The sequence below is a fragment of the Ranitomeya imitator genome, chromosome 9 (genome assembly GCF_032444005.1).
Source record: "Ranitomeya imitator isolate aRanImi1 chromosome 9, aRanImi1.pri, whole genome shotgun sequence".
Taxonomy (NCBI): domain Eukaryota; kingdom Metazoa; phylum Chordata; class Amphibia; order Anura; family Dendrobatidae; genus Ranitomeya; species Ranitomeya imitator.
In genome coordinates this window covers 11,576,060-11,596,890 of record NC_091290.1, presented here as the reverse complement: position 1 = coordinate 11,596,890, position 20,831 = coordinate 11,576,060, and the positions used below count along the sequence as shown (strand labels likewise).

The following is a 20,831-nucleotide window of genomic DNA, read 5'->3' as shown; positions in this document are numbered from 1 at the left end:
CCAAGCAAGCGCCATGTCCGAGAGAGTTTGCCGAGATGGCACAAAAGGGTATGTGCACATGTTGCACCAAAATCCGGAAGGCTGGAAGGAAAAATGCTGCTTAAAATACCCGCATTTGATATGTTTTTTTCCTTATTTACAGTAAATGTAAAAGCGAAAAAACTTTGAAAGAATTGACATGCTGCAGATATGACAAAATGCTTTGATGGTTCAACTCTGCAAGGAATGAAAATAAGCAGCGTGTGCACGAGTTATCGGAAATATCTTTCACGTCGCTGGTACAGGAACATGCCACATTTTTTACTTGTGGAATGCATAGGAAATATGCAAACTATGTCCACAAGTGGCATTTATTGCTTTGTTGTTGTTTTATCCTGCAGAAAAGAGGCTGCTTTTTACGTTACAGTGACAGCAAAATCTGTAAGATTTTCAGAGGTCCCCCCCAGACTGAATTTGAGCACTGCGGCGCGTTTTTTTGCTGAATAAAACATGTATTGTACACAAATCACACATGTAATCTGCAAATACCGGTGTTTAAATACACTGTTTTTAATGCAGAAAAAAAAAAAAAAAAGATTCTGTAAAAACCTCACGTGTGAACATAGCCTTACGGCTGGAATACCTGTTTGTTTTGCCACATTGTGAATTGCTGCGGGTCCAATGTTAGATGCCCTTACTGATCAGCAAGTGAAACACAGAAAAGATAATGAAGATGTAGTTTAAAGATGTCGGATTTTACATTTGCTGATCACATAATCAAGGCGACTTATCAAATACGAGGTGTCACTTTAATGCCCGTCTTTATACAGCCTTTTACTAAGCAGATTGCCAATATAAAGCTCTCGTAGATCGGACTCCTCCTGTATTATGTCGCAGTTTCAGGAGCTCCGGGACAGGATATGCAAATACTACAAGCTTTATTACAGCCGGCGTACGTGCATCATACGGCCCTATAAAAACACAAGTATTGTGCAATTTAAAGATTGAAATCACACAAAAGAAAAATGACAATACAGATCGGAGCCTCAACAGCTTAAAGCACCACTTCATATCTTCAGTACAAAGGGCCCATTCACTGCAATGGGGCACATGGAGGAATTTTGTGCACTGTATGGCCTTGATTTTGGCAATGTCAACATTCTTGACAGGGCACAAAAGTGTAGTCGTCAAGGACTTTGATAATGAGGTCTATCCTCAGGATAACCTATATCAGATCAGTACGGGTCTGACAGCCGGAAACTCCACCGATCAGCTGGATGTGAGCAGAGTACGGAGCCAGAACACCAGAGCTCCATACACCACATAGTGGCTGATCTCAGGTACTGCAGCTCAGATCACAATCACTTCAATAGGAGCGGATTCTGGACAACAGACTCTACGCAGTGTATGGAGCTCGGTCACCATGGCTTCATGCTTTTTACTCTTCCAGCAGCGGTGTGACTTGCCAACACCTGATCGGTGGGGATGACTGGTGTCGGACCCCCACTGATTTGTGGTTCGTTAAAATATCCTAAGAAAAGGTCATTATTATGCAAGTTGTAAACTACCCACTTAAGCAACACATTGCAGATAAAAATGATGTTACTTGTGTAAACTGATTAACATGAATTCTTATAATCCTGATCCAATAAAGCCCTCATTGTTCTTGCTGGCGCTCCTGTCCACCTGATCATATAGGGATGTTTATCCGGAGATCTGCTATAGGCTCGGCCATGTCTACAAAACGTGCCACGGGCTTAGCGGGATGACACGCATCATGACCCCTAGACAGAAACGCATCTTTAATTGCCTTTTATTTGATCACGGGAGAATGTCTCAAAAGGTCCCTTTGTAAAGTGAACGGCTAGTAATGGCCACTCTGTAAACACTGGCACAAAAGCTGGGCTCGTCTCCAATAACATGTCCGCTACGTCACCCCAGGGCTTTATACCTCTTACACCGGGTAAATCTCACAGCTAGATTTCATTTTACAGGACAGAGACGTGGATCTTCAGCACCATTGTTCTCCATCCACTTGGGCCACAGAGCAGTATACGCAAAGTCAAAAAGGTACGAAATGTACCAGATACAGAAATAATTCTGCTCTAACCCCAAGCAATTAATCACCCAAGGGCGAAAGTCTGGAGAATATGGACATAAACCGAAAATGTAGACACACAAAACAACTAAAAAGCAAGCCTGATGGTTACAAGGACCATCAGAGGAGATGGTTTCTCTTGATGGCATTCTGTCAGAAGGTTTCCTTTCTACATAGATACCCAAAGCCAACTGTCCCTACAACGTGCTACGGCCGAGTACATCCCTCTTAGGAGGTTTCCTTCAAAAGGGTGTACGGTAATTAGAAAGCGTGCAGGAAGCCGAGGAATCCCCAATAGACCCCTATGAAGAGTTCAGCACTATAAAGGATTCATGAAAGTTGGGTCCTTTTAGAGAGTTTTGGAATTTGGAGCCAGAAAGTTTAACGTATTATTTGTGGCCAAGTTTTAGTCTTCGGAGACAGGCCCATTAGGCCGGTTTCACACGTCAGTGGCTCCGGTACGTGAGGTGACAGTTTCCTCACGTACTGGAGACACTGACTCACGTAGACACATTGAAATCAATGTGTCTCTGCACATGTCAGCGTATTTTCACGGACCGTGTGTCCGTGTGCAAAACACAGACATGTCAGTGTTCGTGGGAGCGCACGGATTACACGGACCCATTAAAGTCAATGGGTCCATGTAAAACACGTACCGCACACGGACGCTGTCCGTGTGCAGTCCGTGTGCCATGCAGGAGATAGCGCTACAGTAAGCGCTGTCCCCCCAGCGTGGTGCTGAAGCCGCCATTCATATCTTCTTTCCAGCAGCGTTCGCTTGAGAGAACATATAAAAAATCCTTTTTTTTTTTTTCGTGTTTAAAATAAAGATCCCTGTCCCCAACCCCCTCCCACCCCCTGTGCGCCCGCACGCTGTTAATAAAATACTCACCCGGCTCCCTCACAGCGTCCTCTCAGCGCCAGCTTCTCCTGTATGAGCGGTCACGTCGTGCCGCCGATTACAGTCATGAATATGCGGCTCCACCTCCCATGACTGTAATGGGAAGCACCACGTGACCGCTCATACAGGAGAAGGTGCGGCGAGGACAGGACGCTGCGAGGGAGCCGGGTGAGTATTTTAGTAACAGCGGCCGGGCGCACAGAATTGCCAAGATTGTCTCAGACGAAAGAATAAGGAAAACAACAAAATGAGCATTAACATTGTGCATAGTGGACTACGATGAAAGCTCGGTTACCACTCGGTTAACTGCACAGTTATGTTTGTTTTTTTTGTTGTTTTTTTTAAAGGGACTTTATCTGCAGGTATTTGCTATGTAATGTTTAGACAGGAGGAAATAGAGGCTGAAACACAGAATTCAGGGATGTGTCACTTGTCAAAGTGCTTACTAACATTGAAGGATTTATCACCAAGAGATTAACATTACCGGACTAGTCCAGCAACGCCTCCTCCTCTGATAGGCAGCTTGTGGTCTATAGACTTTGTACACAGAGAGCCTGGTGTGGGCGGGGTTAGCTTTCTCAGCTCTGCTTCATGCTAAATCTCAAAGCTCTGATAGTTTACTAGGTGCGGCAGTTGACACAAAGTGATACATCATTGGAGTCAGCTTCTCTTTGCCTACATCATGCTGCTCACAGATGAGGCAGCAAAAATCTGGTGACAGATTCCCTTTAAGCAGTAAAAAATACAAACACAACAAACAAGTATTCTATTGGAAACCACTGCAAACATCCCTCCTTTGGCGGAGTTTTTTTTTTTTTTTTTTTTTAAAAGGGCGTGTGCACTTTTTTTTTGCAGAGTTTTTGAAGCAGAAACTGAACAGAACCTCCAAGTTTTTGAGCAGGAATTGGAGCATTTCACATGTTTTGTGCTCCAAAACTTTAACAAACACACACAAACACACATACAGTGTGCTCATACCATAAAGCAGGTTTGCACAGTATTTCACCCACCAAAAACCTGAAGAAAAAAAAACAAAAAAAACCAAAAAAAACCAACATGCTTAAAAAAAAAAAAAAAAACAAACAAAAAAAAAAAACACTCACATATGAGCAGCATGTGGATTTCTACAAGTAATTTTTGAGGGCTTTTAAAAAGGGGTTGTTCAAGTAGTGGACAACCCTATACTGAATCCCAGGAGTAAAGATGAGCGGATATGTTTGGAAAACAAAACGCTGAATCCGAATTTGCCATTTTCTGCCATATTTGTGCCGATTTTATGTTTAACAATCTGTACTCCCATCGACTCCAATGGCGTTTGGCTATGTTCTGTCGAATATTGCAAAATCTGCGCTCGTAATCCAATCCGACTATTTAAATATTTGCAGATCTCTACCCGGGGGAACCATTTCATTATAAAGTGCCGTCATTTCCTCTGTGTCCTACAAGACAACGGTCTGCGATAGGAGCCTCTCCCCTGCCTGCAGTGGGACAAGGTATTTTTAATACCCGTGCGGTCAGGTAAACCCTTTATAGATATTTTGTTTAACCCCTTCCCGACCCATGACGCCACGTAGGCGTCATGAAAGTCGGTGCCAATCCGACCCATGACGCCTATGCGGCGTCATGGAAAGATCGCGTCCCTGCAGGCCGGGTGAAAGGGTTAACTCCCATTTCACCCGATCTGCAGGGACAGGGGGAGTGGTAGTTTAGCCCAGGGGGGGTGGCTTCACCCCCTCGTGGCTACGATCGCTCTGATTGGCTGTTGAAAGTGAAACTGCCAATCAGAGCGATTTGTAATATTTCACCTATTATAACGGGTGAAATATTACAATCCAGCCATGGCCGATGCTGAAATATCATCGGCCATGGCTGGAAATACTAATGTGCCCCCACCCCACCCCACCGATCGCCCCCCCAGCCCCCCGATCTGGCCGGTACACTGCTCCGGCTCCCCTCCGTCCTGTGCTCCGCTCCCCCCCGTGCTCTTGTCCGCTCCCCCCGTGCTCCAATCACCCCCCCGTGCTCCAATCACCCCCCCTGCACTCCGATCCACCCCCCCCGGTGCTCCGTTCCACCCCCCCCGTGCTCCATTCCAGCCCCCCCGTGCTCCGTTCCACGCCCCCCGTGCTCCGTTCCACCCCTCCCGCGCTCCGATTCCCCCCCCCGTGCTCCGATCCACCCCCCGTGGTCCCCCCCCCCAGCCCATCATACTTACCGATCCAGCCGGGGTCCCGTCCGTCTTCTCCCTGGGCGCCGCCATCTTCCAAAATGGCAGGCGCATGCGCAGGGCGCCCGCCGAATCTGCCGGCCGGCAGATTCGTTCCAAAGTGCATTTTGATCACTGAGATATAATCTATCTCAGTGATCAAAATAAAAAAAATAATAAATGACCCCCCCCCCTTTGTCACCCCCATAGGTAGGGACAATAAAAAAATAAAGAAATTTTTTTTTTCCACTAATGTTAGAATAGGGTTAGGGTTAGGGTTAGGGGTAGGGTTAGGGGTAGGGTTAGGGTTAGGGTTAGGGCTAGGGTTAGGGCTAGGGTTAGGGTTTCGGTATGTGCACACGTATTCTGGTCCTCTGCGGATTTTTCTGCTGCGGATTTGATAAATCCGCAGTGCTAAACCGCTGCGGATTTACCGCGTTTTTTTCTGCGCATTTCACTGCGGTTTTACAACTGCGATTTTATATTGGAGCAGTTGTAAAACCGCTGCGGAATCCGCACAAAGAAGTGACATGCTGCGGAATGTAAACCGCTGCGTTTCCGTGCAGTTTTTCCGCAGCATGTGTACAGCGATTTTTGTTTCCCATAGGTTTACATTGAACTGTAAACTCATGGGAAACTGCTGCGGATCCGCAGCGTTTTCCGCAGCATGTGCACATACCTTTAGAATTAGGCTATGTGCACACGGTGCAGATTTGGCTGCGGATTCGCAGCAGTGTTCCATCAGGTTTACAGTACCATGTAAACATATGAAAAACCAAATCCGCTGTGCCCATGGTGCGGAAAATACCGCGCGGGAACGCTGCGTTGTATTTTCCGCAGCATGTCAATTCTTTGTGCGGATTCCGCAGCGTTTTACACCTGTTCCTCAATAGGAATCCGCAGGTGAAATCCGCACAAAAAACACTGGAAATCCGCTGAAAATCCGCAGGTAAAACGCAGTGCCTTTTACCCGCGGATTTTTCAAAAATGGTGCGGAAATATCTCACACGAATCCGCAACGTTGGCTCATAGCCTTAGGGTTAGGGTTGGAATTAGGGTTGTGGTTAGGGTTAGGGGTGTGTTGGAGTTAGGGTTGTGATTAGGGTTATGGCTACAGTTGGGATTAGGGTTAGGGGTGTGTTGGGGTTAGTGTTGGAGGTAGAATTGAGGGGTTACCACTGTTTAGGCACATCAGGGGTCTCCAAACGCAACATGGCGCCACCATTGATTCCAGCCAATCTCGTATTCAAAAAGTCAAATGGTGCTCCCTCACTTCCGAGCCCTGAAGTGTGCCCAAACAGTGGTTTACCCCCACATATGGGGTACCAGCATACTCAAGACAAACTGCGCAACAATTACTGGGGTCCAATTTCTCCTGTTACCCTTGTGAATCTAAAAAAATGCTTGCTAAAACATAATTTTTGAGGAAAGAAAAATGATTTTTTATTTTCACGGCTCTGCGTTGTAAACGTCTGTGAAGCACTTGGGGGTTCAAAGTGCTCAACACATATTTAGATAAGTTCCTTGCGGGGTCTAGTTTCTAAAATGGTGTCATTTCTGGGGGTTTCTACTGTTTAGGCACACCAGGGGCTCTGCAAACGCAACGTGACACCCGTAGACCATTCCATCAAAGTCTGCATTTCAAAAGTCACTACTTCCCTTCTGAGCCCCGACGTGTGCCCAAACAGTGGTTTACCCCCACTCATGGGGTATCAGCGTACTCAGGAGAAACTGGACAACAACGTTTGTGGTCCAATTTCTCCTGTAACCCTTGGGAAAATAAAAAATTCTGGGCTAAATAATTATTTTTGGAGAAAGAAAACGTATTTATTATTTTCACGGCTCTGCATTATAAACTTCTATGAAGCACTTGGAGGTCCAAAGTGCTCACCACACATCTAGATAAGTTCCTTTCGGGGTCTAGTTTCCAAAATGGGGTCACTTGTGGGGGGTTTCTACTGTTTAGGCACATCAGGGGCTCTGCAAACGCAACGTGACGCCCGCAGAGCATTCCATCAAAGTCTGCATTTCAAAACGTCACTACTTCAATTCCAAGCCCCGGCATGTGCCCAAACAGTAGTTTACCCCCACATATGGGGTATCACCGTACTCAGGAGAAACTGGACAACAAATATTGGGGTCAAATTTCTCCTGTTACCCTTGGGAAAATTAAAAAATTCTGGGCTAAATAATTATTTTTGAGGAAAGAAAACGTATTTATTATTTTCACGGCTCTGCATTATAAACTTCTATGAAGCACTTGGGGGTTTAAAGTGCTCACCACACATCTAGATAAGTTCCTTTGGGGGTCTAGTTTCCAAAATGGGGTCACTTGTGGGGGGTTTCTACTGTTAAGCCACATCAGGGGCTCTGCAAACGCAACGTGACGCCCACAGAGCATTCCATCAAAGTCTGCTTTTCCAAACGTCACTACTTCACTTCCGAGCCTCGGCATATGCCCAAACAGTGGTTTACCCCCACATATGGGGTATCAGCATACTCAGGACAAACTGGACAACAATATTTGGGGTCCAATTTCTCCTATTATCCTTGGCAAAATAGGAAATTCCAGGCTAAAAAATCATTTTTGAGGAAAGAAAAATTATTTTTTATTTTCATGGCTCTGCGTTATAAACTTCTGTGAAGCACCTGGGGGTTTAAAGTGCTCAATATGCATCCAGATAAGTTCCTTGGGGGGTCTAGTTTCCAAAATGGGGTCACTTGTGGGGGAGCTCCAATGTTTAGGCACACAGGGGCTCTCCAAACGCGACATGGTGTCCGCTAACAATTGGAGCTAATTTTCCATTCAAAAAGTCAAATGGCGCGCCTTCCCTTCCGAGCCCTGCCGAGTGCCCAAACAGTGGTTTACCCCCACATATGAGGTATCGACGTACTCGGGAGAAATTGCCCAACAAATTTTATGATCCATTTTATCCTACTGCCCATGTGAAAATGAAAAAATTGAGGTGAAAAGAATTTTTTTGTGAAAAAAAAGTACTTTTTCATTTTTACAGATCAATTTGTGAAGCACCTGAGGGTTTAAAGTGCTCACTAGGCATCTAAATAAGTTCCTTGGGGGGTCTAGTTTCCAAAATGGGTTCACTTGTGGGGAGTGCCAATGTTTAGGCACACAGGAGCTATCCAAACGCGACATGGTGTCCGCTAACGATGGAAATAATTTTTCATTCAAAAAGTCAAATGGCGCTCCTTCCCTTCCGAGCCTTACCATGTGCCCAAACAGTGGTTTACCCCCACATGTGAGGTATTGGTGTACTCAGGAGAAATTGCCTAACACATTTTAGGATCCATTTTATCCTGTTGCCCATGTGAAAATGAAAAAATTGAGGCTAAAAGAATTTTTTTGTGAAAAAAAAGTACTTTTTCATTTTTACGGATCAATTTGTGAAGCACCTGGGGGTTCAAAGTGCTCACTATGCATCTAGATAAGTTCCTTGGGATGTCTAGTTTCCGAAATGGGGTCACTTGTGGGGGAGCTCCAATTTTTAGGCACACGGGGGCTCTCCAAACGTGACATGGTGTCCGCTAAAGAGTGGAGCCAATTTTTGATTCAAAAAGTCAAATGGCGCTCCTTCCCTTCCAAGCCCTGCCGTGCGCCCAAACAGTGGTTTACCCCCACATATGAGGTATCAGCGTACTCAGGACAAATTGGACAACAACTTTCGTGGTTCAGTTTCTCCTTTTACCATTGGGAAAATAAAAAAATTGTTGCTAAAAGATAATTTTTGTGACTAAAAAGTTAAATGTTCATTTTTTCCTTCCATGTTGCTTCTGCTGCTGTGAAGCACCTGAAGGGTTAATAAACTTCTTGAATGTGGTTTTGAGTACCTTGAGGGGTGCAGTTTTTAGAATGTTGTCACTTTTGGGTATTTTCAGCCACATAGACCCCTCAAACTGACTTCAAATGTGAGGTGGTCCCTAAAAAAAATGGTTTTGTAAATTTCGTTGTAAAAATGACAAATCGCTGGTCAAATTTTAACCCTTATAACTTCCTAACAAAAAAAAAATTTTGTTTCCAAAATTGTGCTGATGTAAAGTAAACATGTGGGAAATGTTACTTATTAACTATTTTGTGTCACATATCTCTCTGGTTTAACAGAATAAAAATTCAAAATGTGAAAATTGCGAAATTTTCAAAATTTTCGCCAAATTTCCGTTTTTATCACAAATAAACGCAGAATTTATTGACCTAAATTTACCACTAACATGAAGCCCAATATGTCACGAAAAAACAATCTCAGAACCGCTAGGATCCGTTGAAGCGTTCCTGAGTTATTACCTCATAAAGGGACACTGGTCAGAATTGCAAAAAACGGCAAGGTCTTTAAGGTCAAAATAGGCTGGGTCATGAAGGGGTTAAAGCACATTGGGCCCGATAATCAAAGAGAAAAGTGGTATTATCAGAATTTTTTTTTTCTGCCCCTGTAAATAGGCCAGTAAGTACACAAGCACAATAAAAAAAAAATTGATGTAGTCCGAAACGTGTCACACATTGGAACGTTTTATTACGTTAGTCGATTGCTCTGTGCATCATATTTTAATGGGATTTATCTAGAATAAAGTTTGGGAATTACTGATGTGCTGGATCGTTGATGCATATGTTCGTTAAGTTGCACCCAAACCAATGTGAAGGCCATCTCATCCTACGTATAGTCAATCAGCTCTGGTTAATGGGCGAAAAATTGGCCCATAAAAATAGCACCATGACACAATGTGGTTTTGTGCATGAGCAAATAATATTATTAATATTGCAGCGAGCAGACAAGATTTATTTGTCAGAATTGTCCCAGAACAATGGAAGGTTTCACCATTGCTCAGTCACTTAAGGTGCGTCCCACACACTCTGCACAATGAGCGGAGATCACGCTCTGCATAGCTCAGCCATGACTTCATTACACTTTATTTCCACCTTTGCACTAACAGATGGAGATTACAGGAGTCATGACTGAGGAGAACAATACAGACCAATGGAAGAATTTTTTTTTTTTTTTTCTTCAAATAAAAAAAGATTTTCACCCCGATAGCATGTTCAATTTTTTAGTAACATAGTTAGTAAGGCCGAAAAAAAGACATTTGTCCATCCAGTTCAGCCTATATTCCATCATAATAAATCCCCAGATCTACGTCCTTCTACAGAACCTAATAATTGTATGATACAATATTGTTCTGCTCCAGGAAGACATCCAGGCCTCTCTTGAACCCCTCGACTGAGTTCGCCATCACCACCTCCTCAGGCAAGCAATTCCAGATTCTCACTGCCCTAACAGTAAAGAATCCTCTTCTATGTTGGTGGAAAAACCTTCTCTCCTCCAGACACAAAGAATGCCCCCTTGTGCCCGTCACCTTCCTTGGTATAAACAGATCCTCAGCGAGATATTTGTATTGTCCCCATATATTATACATGGTTATTAGATCGCCCCTCAGTCATCTTTTTTCTAGACTAAAGAATCCTAATTTCGCTAATTATCTGGGTATTGTAGTTCTCCCATCCCCTTTATTAATTTTGTTGCCCTCCTTTGTACTCTCTCTAGTTCCATTATATCCTTCCTGAGCACCGGTGCCCAAAACTGGACACAGTACTCCATGTGCGGTCTAACTAGGGATTTGTACAGAGGCAGTATAATGCTCTCATCATGTGTATCCAGACCTCTTTTAATGCCCCCCATGATCCTGTTTGCCTTGGCAGCTGCTGCTTGGCACTGGCTGCTCCAGGTAAGTTTATCATTAACTAGGATCCCCAAGTCCTTCTCCCTGTCAGATTTACCCAGTGGTTTCCCATTCAGTGTGTAATGGTGACATTGATTCCTTCTTCCCATGTGTATAACCTTACATTTATCATTGTTAAACCTCATCTGCCACCTTTCAGCCCAAGTTTCCAACTTATCCAGATCCATCTGTAGCAGAATACTATCTTCTCTTGTATTAACTGCTTTACATAGTTTTGTATCATCTGAAATATCGATATTTTACTGTATTGAAAGATAGGAGACAAAAAAAGCGCAAATAGGGTCTTATCCCCAGGATTGTTCTTAATCAATTGTGAGAGAACTGCTCACCTGGTAGTACACAGTACAAGCGTGTAGTTGTCAGCTGCTGCAGATCCACAGGTCGGCGTTGCGACCTCTCAGAACCGTTATAATAAATGAAATGTGGATTACATCTGCGCTGCTGCGCCTCCAGAGCACGGGACCTTCCACCGCAGTTTCGCCTTTCCCGGACTGGCTCCAGTCAACTGGACTGGAGCCGGTCCGGGAAAGGCGAAACTGCGGCGGAAGGTCCCGTGCTCTGGAGGCGCAGCAGCGCAGATGTAATCCACATTTCATTTATTATAACGGATATTTTACTGTAGTAAGAGGGTAGGCTCTGGAGGACTACAAGCCCAGAGCTTCTCCAGCCATCATGACGTCCATGACACTGTATATTACTTCTAAAGTTAGCAAGCTGTAAAAACTCCACATGACTTGGAGAAGTGCAAACATTTGCAAGCGTGCCCGCAGTGTGCCGACCTGCCAGAAAGTAAGAGGAGATGCACCGTGACTTCATGTCTGCCACGACAGATGGGCGTTAGCTAAATTACAGGGAGAAAACTGTTCAGCATGGCCAAAGCTGAGAAAAAAAAAAAAAGCAGCCAAGAAAAAAAAAGAAAAAAGTTTAATATTGATTTCAAACTCTACAAGTTGACGTCAACCTATAAAAAAGCCACTTTGTTGGGGTCCTCACGACATTTCCAGTTTCTGTACTTAAGGTATTAATAGAAAAACATCAGACTGCAAATGGAAGGAAATTCATCCCATTGATCAAATACAGAAAAGGTAAATCTTACAATACATAACGGGCAGAGAGCAAAGAATGGAAAATATGGGGTGACCGGTTTATGGGATTATCGCCAATATCCATGGAAGTGATTAATTCCCTATTTGACCACATAGAGAACAGAAGACGTTGAGTGCTGTGCGGATTCAATGAGACACATCGTCATATTTCATGTACCATACATAGGTGTACAGACGACCCAGTGTCAGACAATAGATTTCACCTGTAGGGCTTCATTTCCGCGGCTGTGATCCTCCACAGAGCGTGTAATATAATATTGCATGGACTATGGTTAATCCAAGGTAAACACCTCAACTTCCAATGATTTCTGGAGAAGACCTTATCTGTGCAAAGACGAGACGCATCCTGTGTAGCCAGGGCCCTGTAGACAGTAGAATCCACAAAAGGTTCTCACAGCTCACCATTATTGCTGGATTGGTTCACTACAGCGGGATACTTTGCAATGCCATCAATACATTTATGGGCAGTACAGTTATGGGCAATACATTTATGGGCAGCACGGTGGGGCAGTGGATAGCACAGCAGCCTTGCAGCGCTGGAGTCCTGGGTTCTAATCCCACCTAGGACAACATCTGCAAAGAGTTTGTATGTTCTCCCCGTGTTTGCGTGAGTTTCCTCCGGGCACTCCGGTTTCCTCCCACATTCCAAAGACATACTGATAGGGATTCTAGATTGTGAGCCCCATCGGGGACAGTGATGATAATGTGTGCAACCTGTAAAGCGCTGCGGAATATGTTAGCGCTATATATAAAAAAATAAATAAATAAAGATTATAATACATTTCTCGCTACATAGAATCAGAAATTAAGTAGCCTAATGCTTGGTGGAGTCACAGGAAATGTTACCAGGAGGGCAAGTGTTTGACAAATAACTGAATATTTTCCAAAAAGCTTCAAAACACTGATGAATTCTTTGTGTCAGTACTGGAAAAGATAGGAGCCCATAGCAAAGATCAAGATTAGCCTTCAATACCCATGTCTTCTTACCAGCCTGAGAATACCAGCCCCAGCTGTCCCCTTTAGCAAGGCTGGTTGTTAAATATGGGGGGGTACCCCTTGCCGTTTTTTTTTTTTTTTATAATTTAAAAAAATAAAATAAACGCATGTAGACCCCTCTAATCATGATAACTAGCCTGGCTGAAGCTGAAGGTTGCAGCCCGCAGCTGTCAGTTTTGCCTGGCTTGTTATAAAAAAAAAAAAAAACACGAGGGTAACCCTCACTAGATTATTTAATTTATTGCGGAGGCTGACAAATACTCCTATCAGCCGCCACCTTCTCTCACTGTTATCAGTTGAATACAATGCTTATCATTCTCCCCTGCATTCGGCACCGGGGAACAGCGCTAACTGTACCGCTGCTTTCCAAGCGTCGGTACATGTCACACTGATGACACATGGATATCCAGCACGTGTGTGGGACATTTTGCGGCCCGTGCTGCTGTTAAGAAACGGACATATTCGTATATTTTGCCCACGGACACACGGTCCATGGAAACACACCGAGTTGTGCATGACCCATTCACTTGGCTTATTCCAACTGAGTAAGAAAGGATCAAAGTTCAACCTGCTGGACCCTTTTTTTTTTTTTTAACCCTAGAACAGTTTCACACATCCATGCTTTATGGTCCACGTACTGACTGGCTACAGCTCTCCGAGTCCTGACCCAAACTTGACAGCTTCAGACATATATTAGGCTGTATCGTTTGGATCAGGAGACCCTTAGCCAGTCCATGCATTGTGGTCTCTACTCAAAACACAGATGTGTGAAACATGCCCGATTATCGGAGACAAGAGTCAGGTGGCATACACATTAGACTGTTAACCGTTCCTGCAGAATTTAGTAGGTATGGCTGATGGTCACATTTATCATTGCGGTTAATCAGCCTAATATAATGATCATGCGCTACACACACAATCTAACAAAGAAGGTGGATGATGCACAATGTGCACACTATGATCGAAGCCTACAATCTAGAAACCTGGCACCAAGACTCGGAGACACGCCTGGTCAGAAGAAGCTTATCTGCTATCCTTTCTGCCTTATCTGTAGATTTAGGAAGCAGGGAGTGGAGCATTTCTATTAGATGGGTGTATTGTAACCTTTCTAAATTCCACCAGAAATATCACGATTATAAGACAATACTCAAGGTGTGAATTAGACACCTCATCGTTGGCGTATTAATCATCGAGCATTAAATTAAATCTGTCACAACTGGTCAAACCTTCTGCTTGGTGCCAACGTGTGTAATGAACAGATTTAATTATGGATCTTACCGCTTCATCTTTTTCCAGTTCCAGACCAGTCTCCATCAGGTTACCCTCATACTCTTCTCTCCGGAACCTCTTGTCATCTTCATGATAATCTATCTTGGGTTCGGTTTCTGCAAATTCTACGTCACTAGTTCCCCCAGGAAGGTGATGACTGTCTTTACTCCGAGACATGTGCAATGAGTTGCTGGGGAGGGACTTTCTACTTGGCGTTCTGTTACCTGAAGACTTTTTGTAGGTGTAAGCCAAAATATAATCCACTTTCCTCTGGCCATCTCTGAAGCACAGGCCATGTTTGCAGGCAGAGTCCTGATTGGCACCCAGAGAGTTCAACAACTGCATAGAAGGAGAAGCAAAAATTAATATGAGAAGGCAGTGGGACAGGTAAAAGTATAACTCTGTAGACTACTAATGAAAATTAGGCTAGTGCCACACAATCTATGGTGCAATGGTCTTGGGAGTGGGCACTGGGTTCATGAGGACAGGGTTGGGACTGTACAAGTTCTAGATGTCCCATCCAGATGGTGCGATCTTGCTGGAAAGAGTATGAGTTATGGCCAAAAACACCCAGGAAATGCTCCTTGGAGTCTCCAAGACTGGAAAAAAGGAGAATCAAAGATTTGGTGGAAATAAAATGGTGCACGACCTTAACAAAATATAAGGCTAGGTCAAAAATCCATCGATTTACTTATTAATATTGGTTGCCACATGTAATATCTTTACTATTAGATTCCTAAATGAGGCACTTTAGAGTTTGTCCACATCACGGGTGAATGTACATGAAAATCAAGTAATTGTCGTTTCCATGGATGGTCTACTTGGTGACAATCAGAGGTCTAACTAATGTAAGTTTGAGGATTTTACCACAATGATCTCCCTATTTGAGCAGAGATCAGGGAAATCTAAAAGATGTAGGGTAATTCCAGAACAGTATTGGCACAAACTCCACCACACCTTTCGCACAACAAATGTTCTTATCAATCAGTGTTTTATGGCTGGCACATTGCCATATAAATCTTGACACTGAGCAAACAAAAGTTTAATGGGAGTTGCCGTTTCCAGTGGATGGACCATCATCCGTACCAACACAGTCAAGAATCGTTTTCATTCATGCATTTGCAAAAATTTTGGTTTTGAGTAATCAAGTCAGGTCAGTAGTAAATAGGGTGCATTCACATTGACAATTACAGCGAACGAGCATTCCTAGAAGCGTTCTTTTCTCGATAATCTTCAATACAAGCTACCAGGTAGGAGCAGCAGTAGGTTCTTGGATCACTTGTGTACATATAAAGTGAATTCAAGGGGCATTAGTTGTAGACTAGTCAAGCAAATCCTAGAATCCAAATGGCAGAAAAAGATGGCCAACTCTACAGACTGCTGTCACATAAGCACTTGTTTGGCCAACAGCCATCTCCTTCATCCGCCCATACATATGCTCGCTTGGCTGAGGGTGCATGTAACCTCAAAAGTGACTGAGAAGTAGGACAGCCAACACTAACTGATCATAGTTTTACTTTTTCAACACTTGTATGGCCAAAATCAGTCAAATCCTATGGTCAGAAACAAAATGGTTTTCCAGAAGAAATTAATGTTTGACCCTGTAAAAAGGCATTGAAGCAGAGCGAGATTGTCTTTTAGCCAAGAAATCCATTTTAAAAGACGTCTTTTGCCATTTACTAAGGAGCAGTTATCACTTAAAAGGATTTCCCCAGGATTACAAGAAAATAGGCTTCTTTTTTCTTCCAGATACAGCCCCACATCTTTCCACAAGTGAAGTTAACAGAGTTCAGCAGCAATACCATATACAACCTATGGACAGATGGGCCACTGTGTTTTTTTGGAAGAAAGCAACAATTTGCAAATCCTGGACAACCCTTATATGTTTCGTGGTGCATAAAATAGATATAAATAAAGTTATTATTATTAAAGTTAAATAAAAACCTAAGGATATTAATCACTTTTTTTAATTTAAGAGCTTTATGAAGAAGTGGATTTGACTAGTGGACGGAACTTGATCCCTCTAGTTGGTGGTAAACATTGCTGATCCTCCAGCGGCCGGACATTCTAACCCTCGGTATGCAAGAGAAGACTTCGGTGTTGGACTCAGGCTTCAATGTGCAAAGTTGCATAGATGGTCACAAGCTTGGGAAGATCTAAAATGGATAACAGCATTGGTTTTAAAGATATGGATAGGTGAATAGAGAATTCGGTTAATGGAACAAACCATGAAAATTTCCAATTTCCCTGCACGGGAAAACTGCATTAAATGGTACCCATTGAATATTATGGCTTTTTTTTAAGCATTGTACAGATAGTTGGGTCCATCAGAGACTGTGATGCTCTCTTTATCCAGTCATTGCTTTACCTAATTAATGGAAGTCCTAAATCAATGTGGCCAATCTGCAGAATCAAAAAAATTACACCAAGTGTCCATGGGTGGCATCGGGTAGTGCATCGTAGTCTCCTCATAGACTACAATGGCTACCGTGAAGTGTTACAGGACATCTGAGAAGATGGAGTGATAACATGAAGAAAAGTTCTGTAATAATGTATAGTATAGTTTTTGGATAAACACTTTAATAGACCCGACGGGTGTGGTGGAGTTTCTTGAAGATGTTCTTTTTTTTCCCCCCAATCCTCTGCAACCCCTTTTATATGGAATCCAATAAGAAAAAAAATAAACGTTTCCTACTCCTATGGATGAAAGTTATAATTGGAAAGTAATATCTGTAATAAAGTGCTAAATGGAGGTACCATGCAGGTTAGAGGGTCCATGCACAACGCAGGACCCCGTGCCACAAGTATCACACATCCAGACACCCCTTATGTGCTCAGACACCGCTATAATATGCCATCTAGACACTATGGGTGTTATATAAGTTAGTACAACCTCAGCGGTGGTAGAGTTACAACTACTGCAGCAAACAATAGAGTTTATGAAGATTCACGACAACTGGATACAACAAGAGAGCCAAGACTGCAGTAGACAGGAAACAAAGTTGATGTAGAGTTGGAGCCTCCATTAGAAATAATATGGCCGCAGATCTTGGCTCAAATGTTAATTATGACATTATGAATAAACTCATCAATTTCTAGCAGATTGATGTTTAAACAAAGTGTGAAAATTGTATACAATGGGGGACGCGAGAGTGACCCCTCTCATGTAGGGAACACAAACCCAACCGTAGTTTACACAAGCGTGATATACAACCAGGACGTGGCGAAGGTGCAAAGACCGTAAACCCGTACAACCCTCCCCGCAGCTCTGACCCCTCTTCTGTTGTTATATAGTCCCGTGCCAACTCACAACTCAGGAGGTAAATGTGTAAAACTAAAGACGTCTCAAGGAGGGCAACATGTCTATAGGAATTCATAGAGCGAATACATTAAAACCAGCCATAAACACAAGGAGACCCATTATGTCTCAGTAATAACGGGTGGCCATGTGCTTCTTATCTGAGCTGTCATTCTGTCTTCCTTTTGACTAAGACCCTACATCTTAGGACCTGCTTCTGGCCCCTGATAAGACACAAGAAACGGAAAATTTCTTAACAAGTGTCAAAAAACAAAAACACAAGCTCAAGTTCATACTTTAGGAGGTTTCAAGAGAGGGGCAAACTAAAGGAAAAAAAACCAAAACGCTGGAAGAAGTTCTGCGAGTGTAGATCTGCGAGCTTTTGAGAACCCTTGCTCCTTTGCTTTTGATAACCATCTCAAACTTAAGGTTTCCAATAGTATTAATGAAGGGGCTTAATAAAGTTCTTAAAGGATATGCTGTAATTGTCGGATGGATGTAGGTCCCAACTTTGGGACCCATACTCCTCTCAAGAAAGGGACCTAAAAGGTTTCTCCGTTCATATTGGTGAAAGATGGGGACTATTTCCCGAGACGGATATTTACGTGGATATGACATCAATGTTTGAAATGGGAAAATCACTTTAAGAGATATTATATACCGTTAGGTCTACCGTTTCTATTGCATACAAGAGCATATGATACCTGTAGTGTATACCCTCGTGGTGATGGCGTCTGCTGCCTTGTGCTGGCCATACACAGTCAGGAACGTTCGGCTGAGCCACGTCTTCCCCTCTGTTCTCCATAATGTAACCACTGCCAGAATCACCTAGCCATGGCTCATCTCCCAAAATTACAGAATTCCAACCGCCCGATCCTTACACAAATTATCGCAGAACAGTCAGGAGGCCCAATATGGTTGGTGGGTTCGGCTAACTTATCTAATGTGTATGGGTGCCATTGAGGGTGCCCACCGTAGATTGACGGTGTGCAATCTAGAAAATACACCAACAAAATGTGCAGTGAAAATGAAATGGTGACTTCCGTACAATTACCACAAGGCTTATATACCTGTCCAAAAGCTGCCCCCTCGATGTGAGGGCAGGACCTGACGTTTTCTCCCATTTATATCCCCTTTTGCCTATAAAAGCTGCATCGCTGGCTAATGGTGCCCAGATTCTCCAAATAGACATGACCGAATGCTCGAGGGTACAAGTGTATTCAATGGGGAGAGAGGAATAGGCTACTGCCCGACAGCCCTGTGTTTTGTAAGAAATCCAGCATGTCTGATCCTTCCGATATCAGCCATTAGACTTTCATGTAATGTTTACTGGCAACTTAAACACAACTTCACAAGAAAAAGGGTCTATCATATAACAAGACTCCCCAAAATATAGTCACACCAGGTGCAAAAAAAAAAAAGTGCATTACACCTGCACATTACCAAAACAGAATGGTCAAAGATTTTAATACATGGCCCCTCTTGCTTTTCCCATCGTGGTGGACCCCAAGTTCCAGAATGACTTCTGTGCTTTAACTCCAGAATACGTAGAGATCTCTGCGTCACACAAGCTCAGTCTACCTGTATCTAATAAAAACTGTCCATCAGCGGCTGACCTGAGAACCAAAAGTACCAGACTTGGACTGATATCAGTCACAGTAAAGAAAAAGAAAGAAAGAAAAAAAAAAAAAAACAACACACACCACAACAAAAAAAGGCAAAGTAAAAAAAGTAAATGAAAGCGAACTCCAGAATACTCACATTTTGTGATACCATTGAGATGTAGGGCGACTGCTCCTTATTCGCCTCCTTATGACTCTTGGACATGCAGAGAAATGAGTCTAGGAAACTTAACCAGGGCGAGATCAGTCAGAGGTGGGTGGGCTCCAGCGTCACCCAACACCTCTCATAAACTCAAACTGTTTACACCTACTAGAGACAAGTCATGTAGATAGTCACACAACACAAAGTGTGCACTGTGCAGGCACACAGCTCCGCCTGGAGATGAAATCAGCCTAAAAACACACATTTACAGGATCTCCACCCTGGGGGACAGTTTTCAGGTCAAGCACTGCCATCTACTGCACTCACCGGCCAGTGGCCCCGCAGGGTGGTATAAACGTGTGCTCATTACCATAAATCTTACCCAAGACTCCAACTGACTAATTTCTAATTATAAGGGTTTTTTTTTACCCTGGTAAAACTTAAGTCTTTAGTTTTGACAAAGTGATAGCACACTCTCTCTTATCCAGGCTCAGACTGACCTACCACAAAGCAGGTGGTCCCGCTGCCAGGAATGGACCCCCAGTCCCTTAATATGAGCAGCGCTTGGCACATAGTGGCAGCATCTCAGCCAACTTTTACCTCAATATAACGAACTAGGAATTTTTCTTTAACCCCTTCCCAAAAACTATTAATTTTTCCTTGCCTTCTTGAAAGTCATATCTGAATTTTCCATCCAAACGCAACCACCATGTGGCTGAAAACTGTGCTGACACACTTGCAATTAAATCGGATGAATGCAATACAATTAAAATTCGGATTGCATTCAGACCAATGTTATTCTATCACTGTGTGTTCATCTGCCATTTATTTTCCTGCTCGGATCTGATCACGATTGGATTGGGTTGGGTGGGGTGTGGTGTAGTGGGAGAATTACACAGCACTGGGACCATGCGAGTGCTGTCCAATTTTTATACACCCATTTCCTTTGAAAAGCCGGCAATTCATCTGCTGCATACAGTAAAATCACAGCATGACCCGACAGAATAGAATAGATAGATACAAAGATGTCAGGCACAATAATTATTAGTACAGTGCTTGTGTAGTTTACTATACATGTATTTTATTACTTACTAAATTATTTTCTGGGGAAAAAAATAAAATCTATGTTGTGGTGTCCCCCAACATTTTATTAACCAGCAGAGGGAAAGCGGACAGCAGGGGCTGATATTTATAGCCTGGGATGGGGGGCAATACCCGTGGAGCTTCCCAGGCTCTTACTATTAGCTCACAGCTGTATACTTAACATTTCCTGGCTATTAAAATGGGTGACCCCCCCCCCAAAAAAAAAAAAAAAAGACATAGGGTTCCTGTTAATTATTAACCAGTAAAGCCATGCAGATGGCTGCAAACTGATATTACGGTAATAGTCTAGGAAGGGGTCATGGATATTGGCCCCTCCCAGACTAAAAACCATCAGATCTCAGCTGCCCCAGAAGAGGAACATCCAT

The 20,831-nt window shown here is 43.3% G+C and overlaps 1 protein-coding gene across 2 annotated transcripts in view; it reads right to left on the bottom strand.

Annotated features, from left to right (window-relative positions):
• ANO1 (anoctamin 1) overlaps nucleotides 1–20,831 on the bottom strand; it is a 97,758-nt gene that overhangs the window by 54,670 nt on the left and 22,257 nt on the right. For both annotated transcript variants that reach the window (XM_069740066.1, XM_069740067.1), the window contains exon 2: nucleotides 14,310–14,639. In XM_069740066.1, the coding sequence (XP_069596167.1) occupies nucleotides 14,310–14,639 (330 nt within the window). The remainder of the gene's footprint in view (nucleotides 1–14,309; nucleotides 14,640–20,831) is intronic.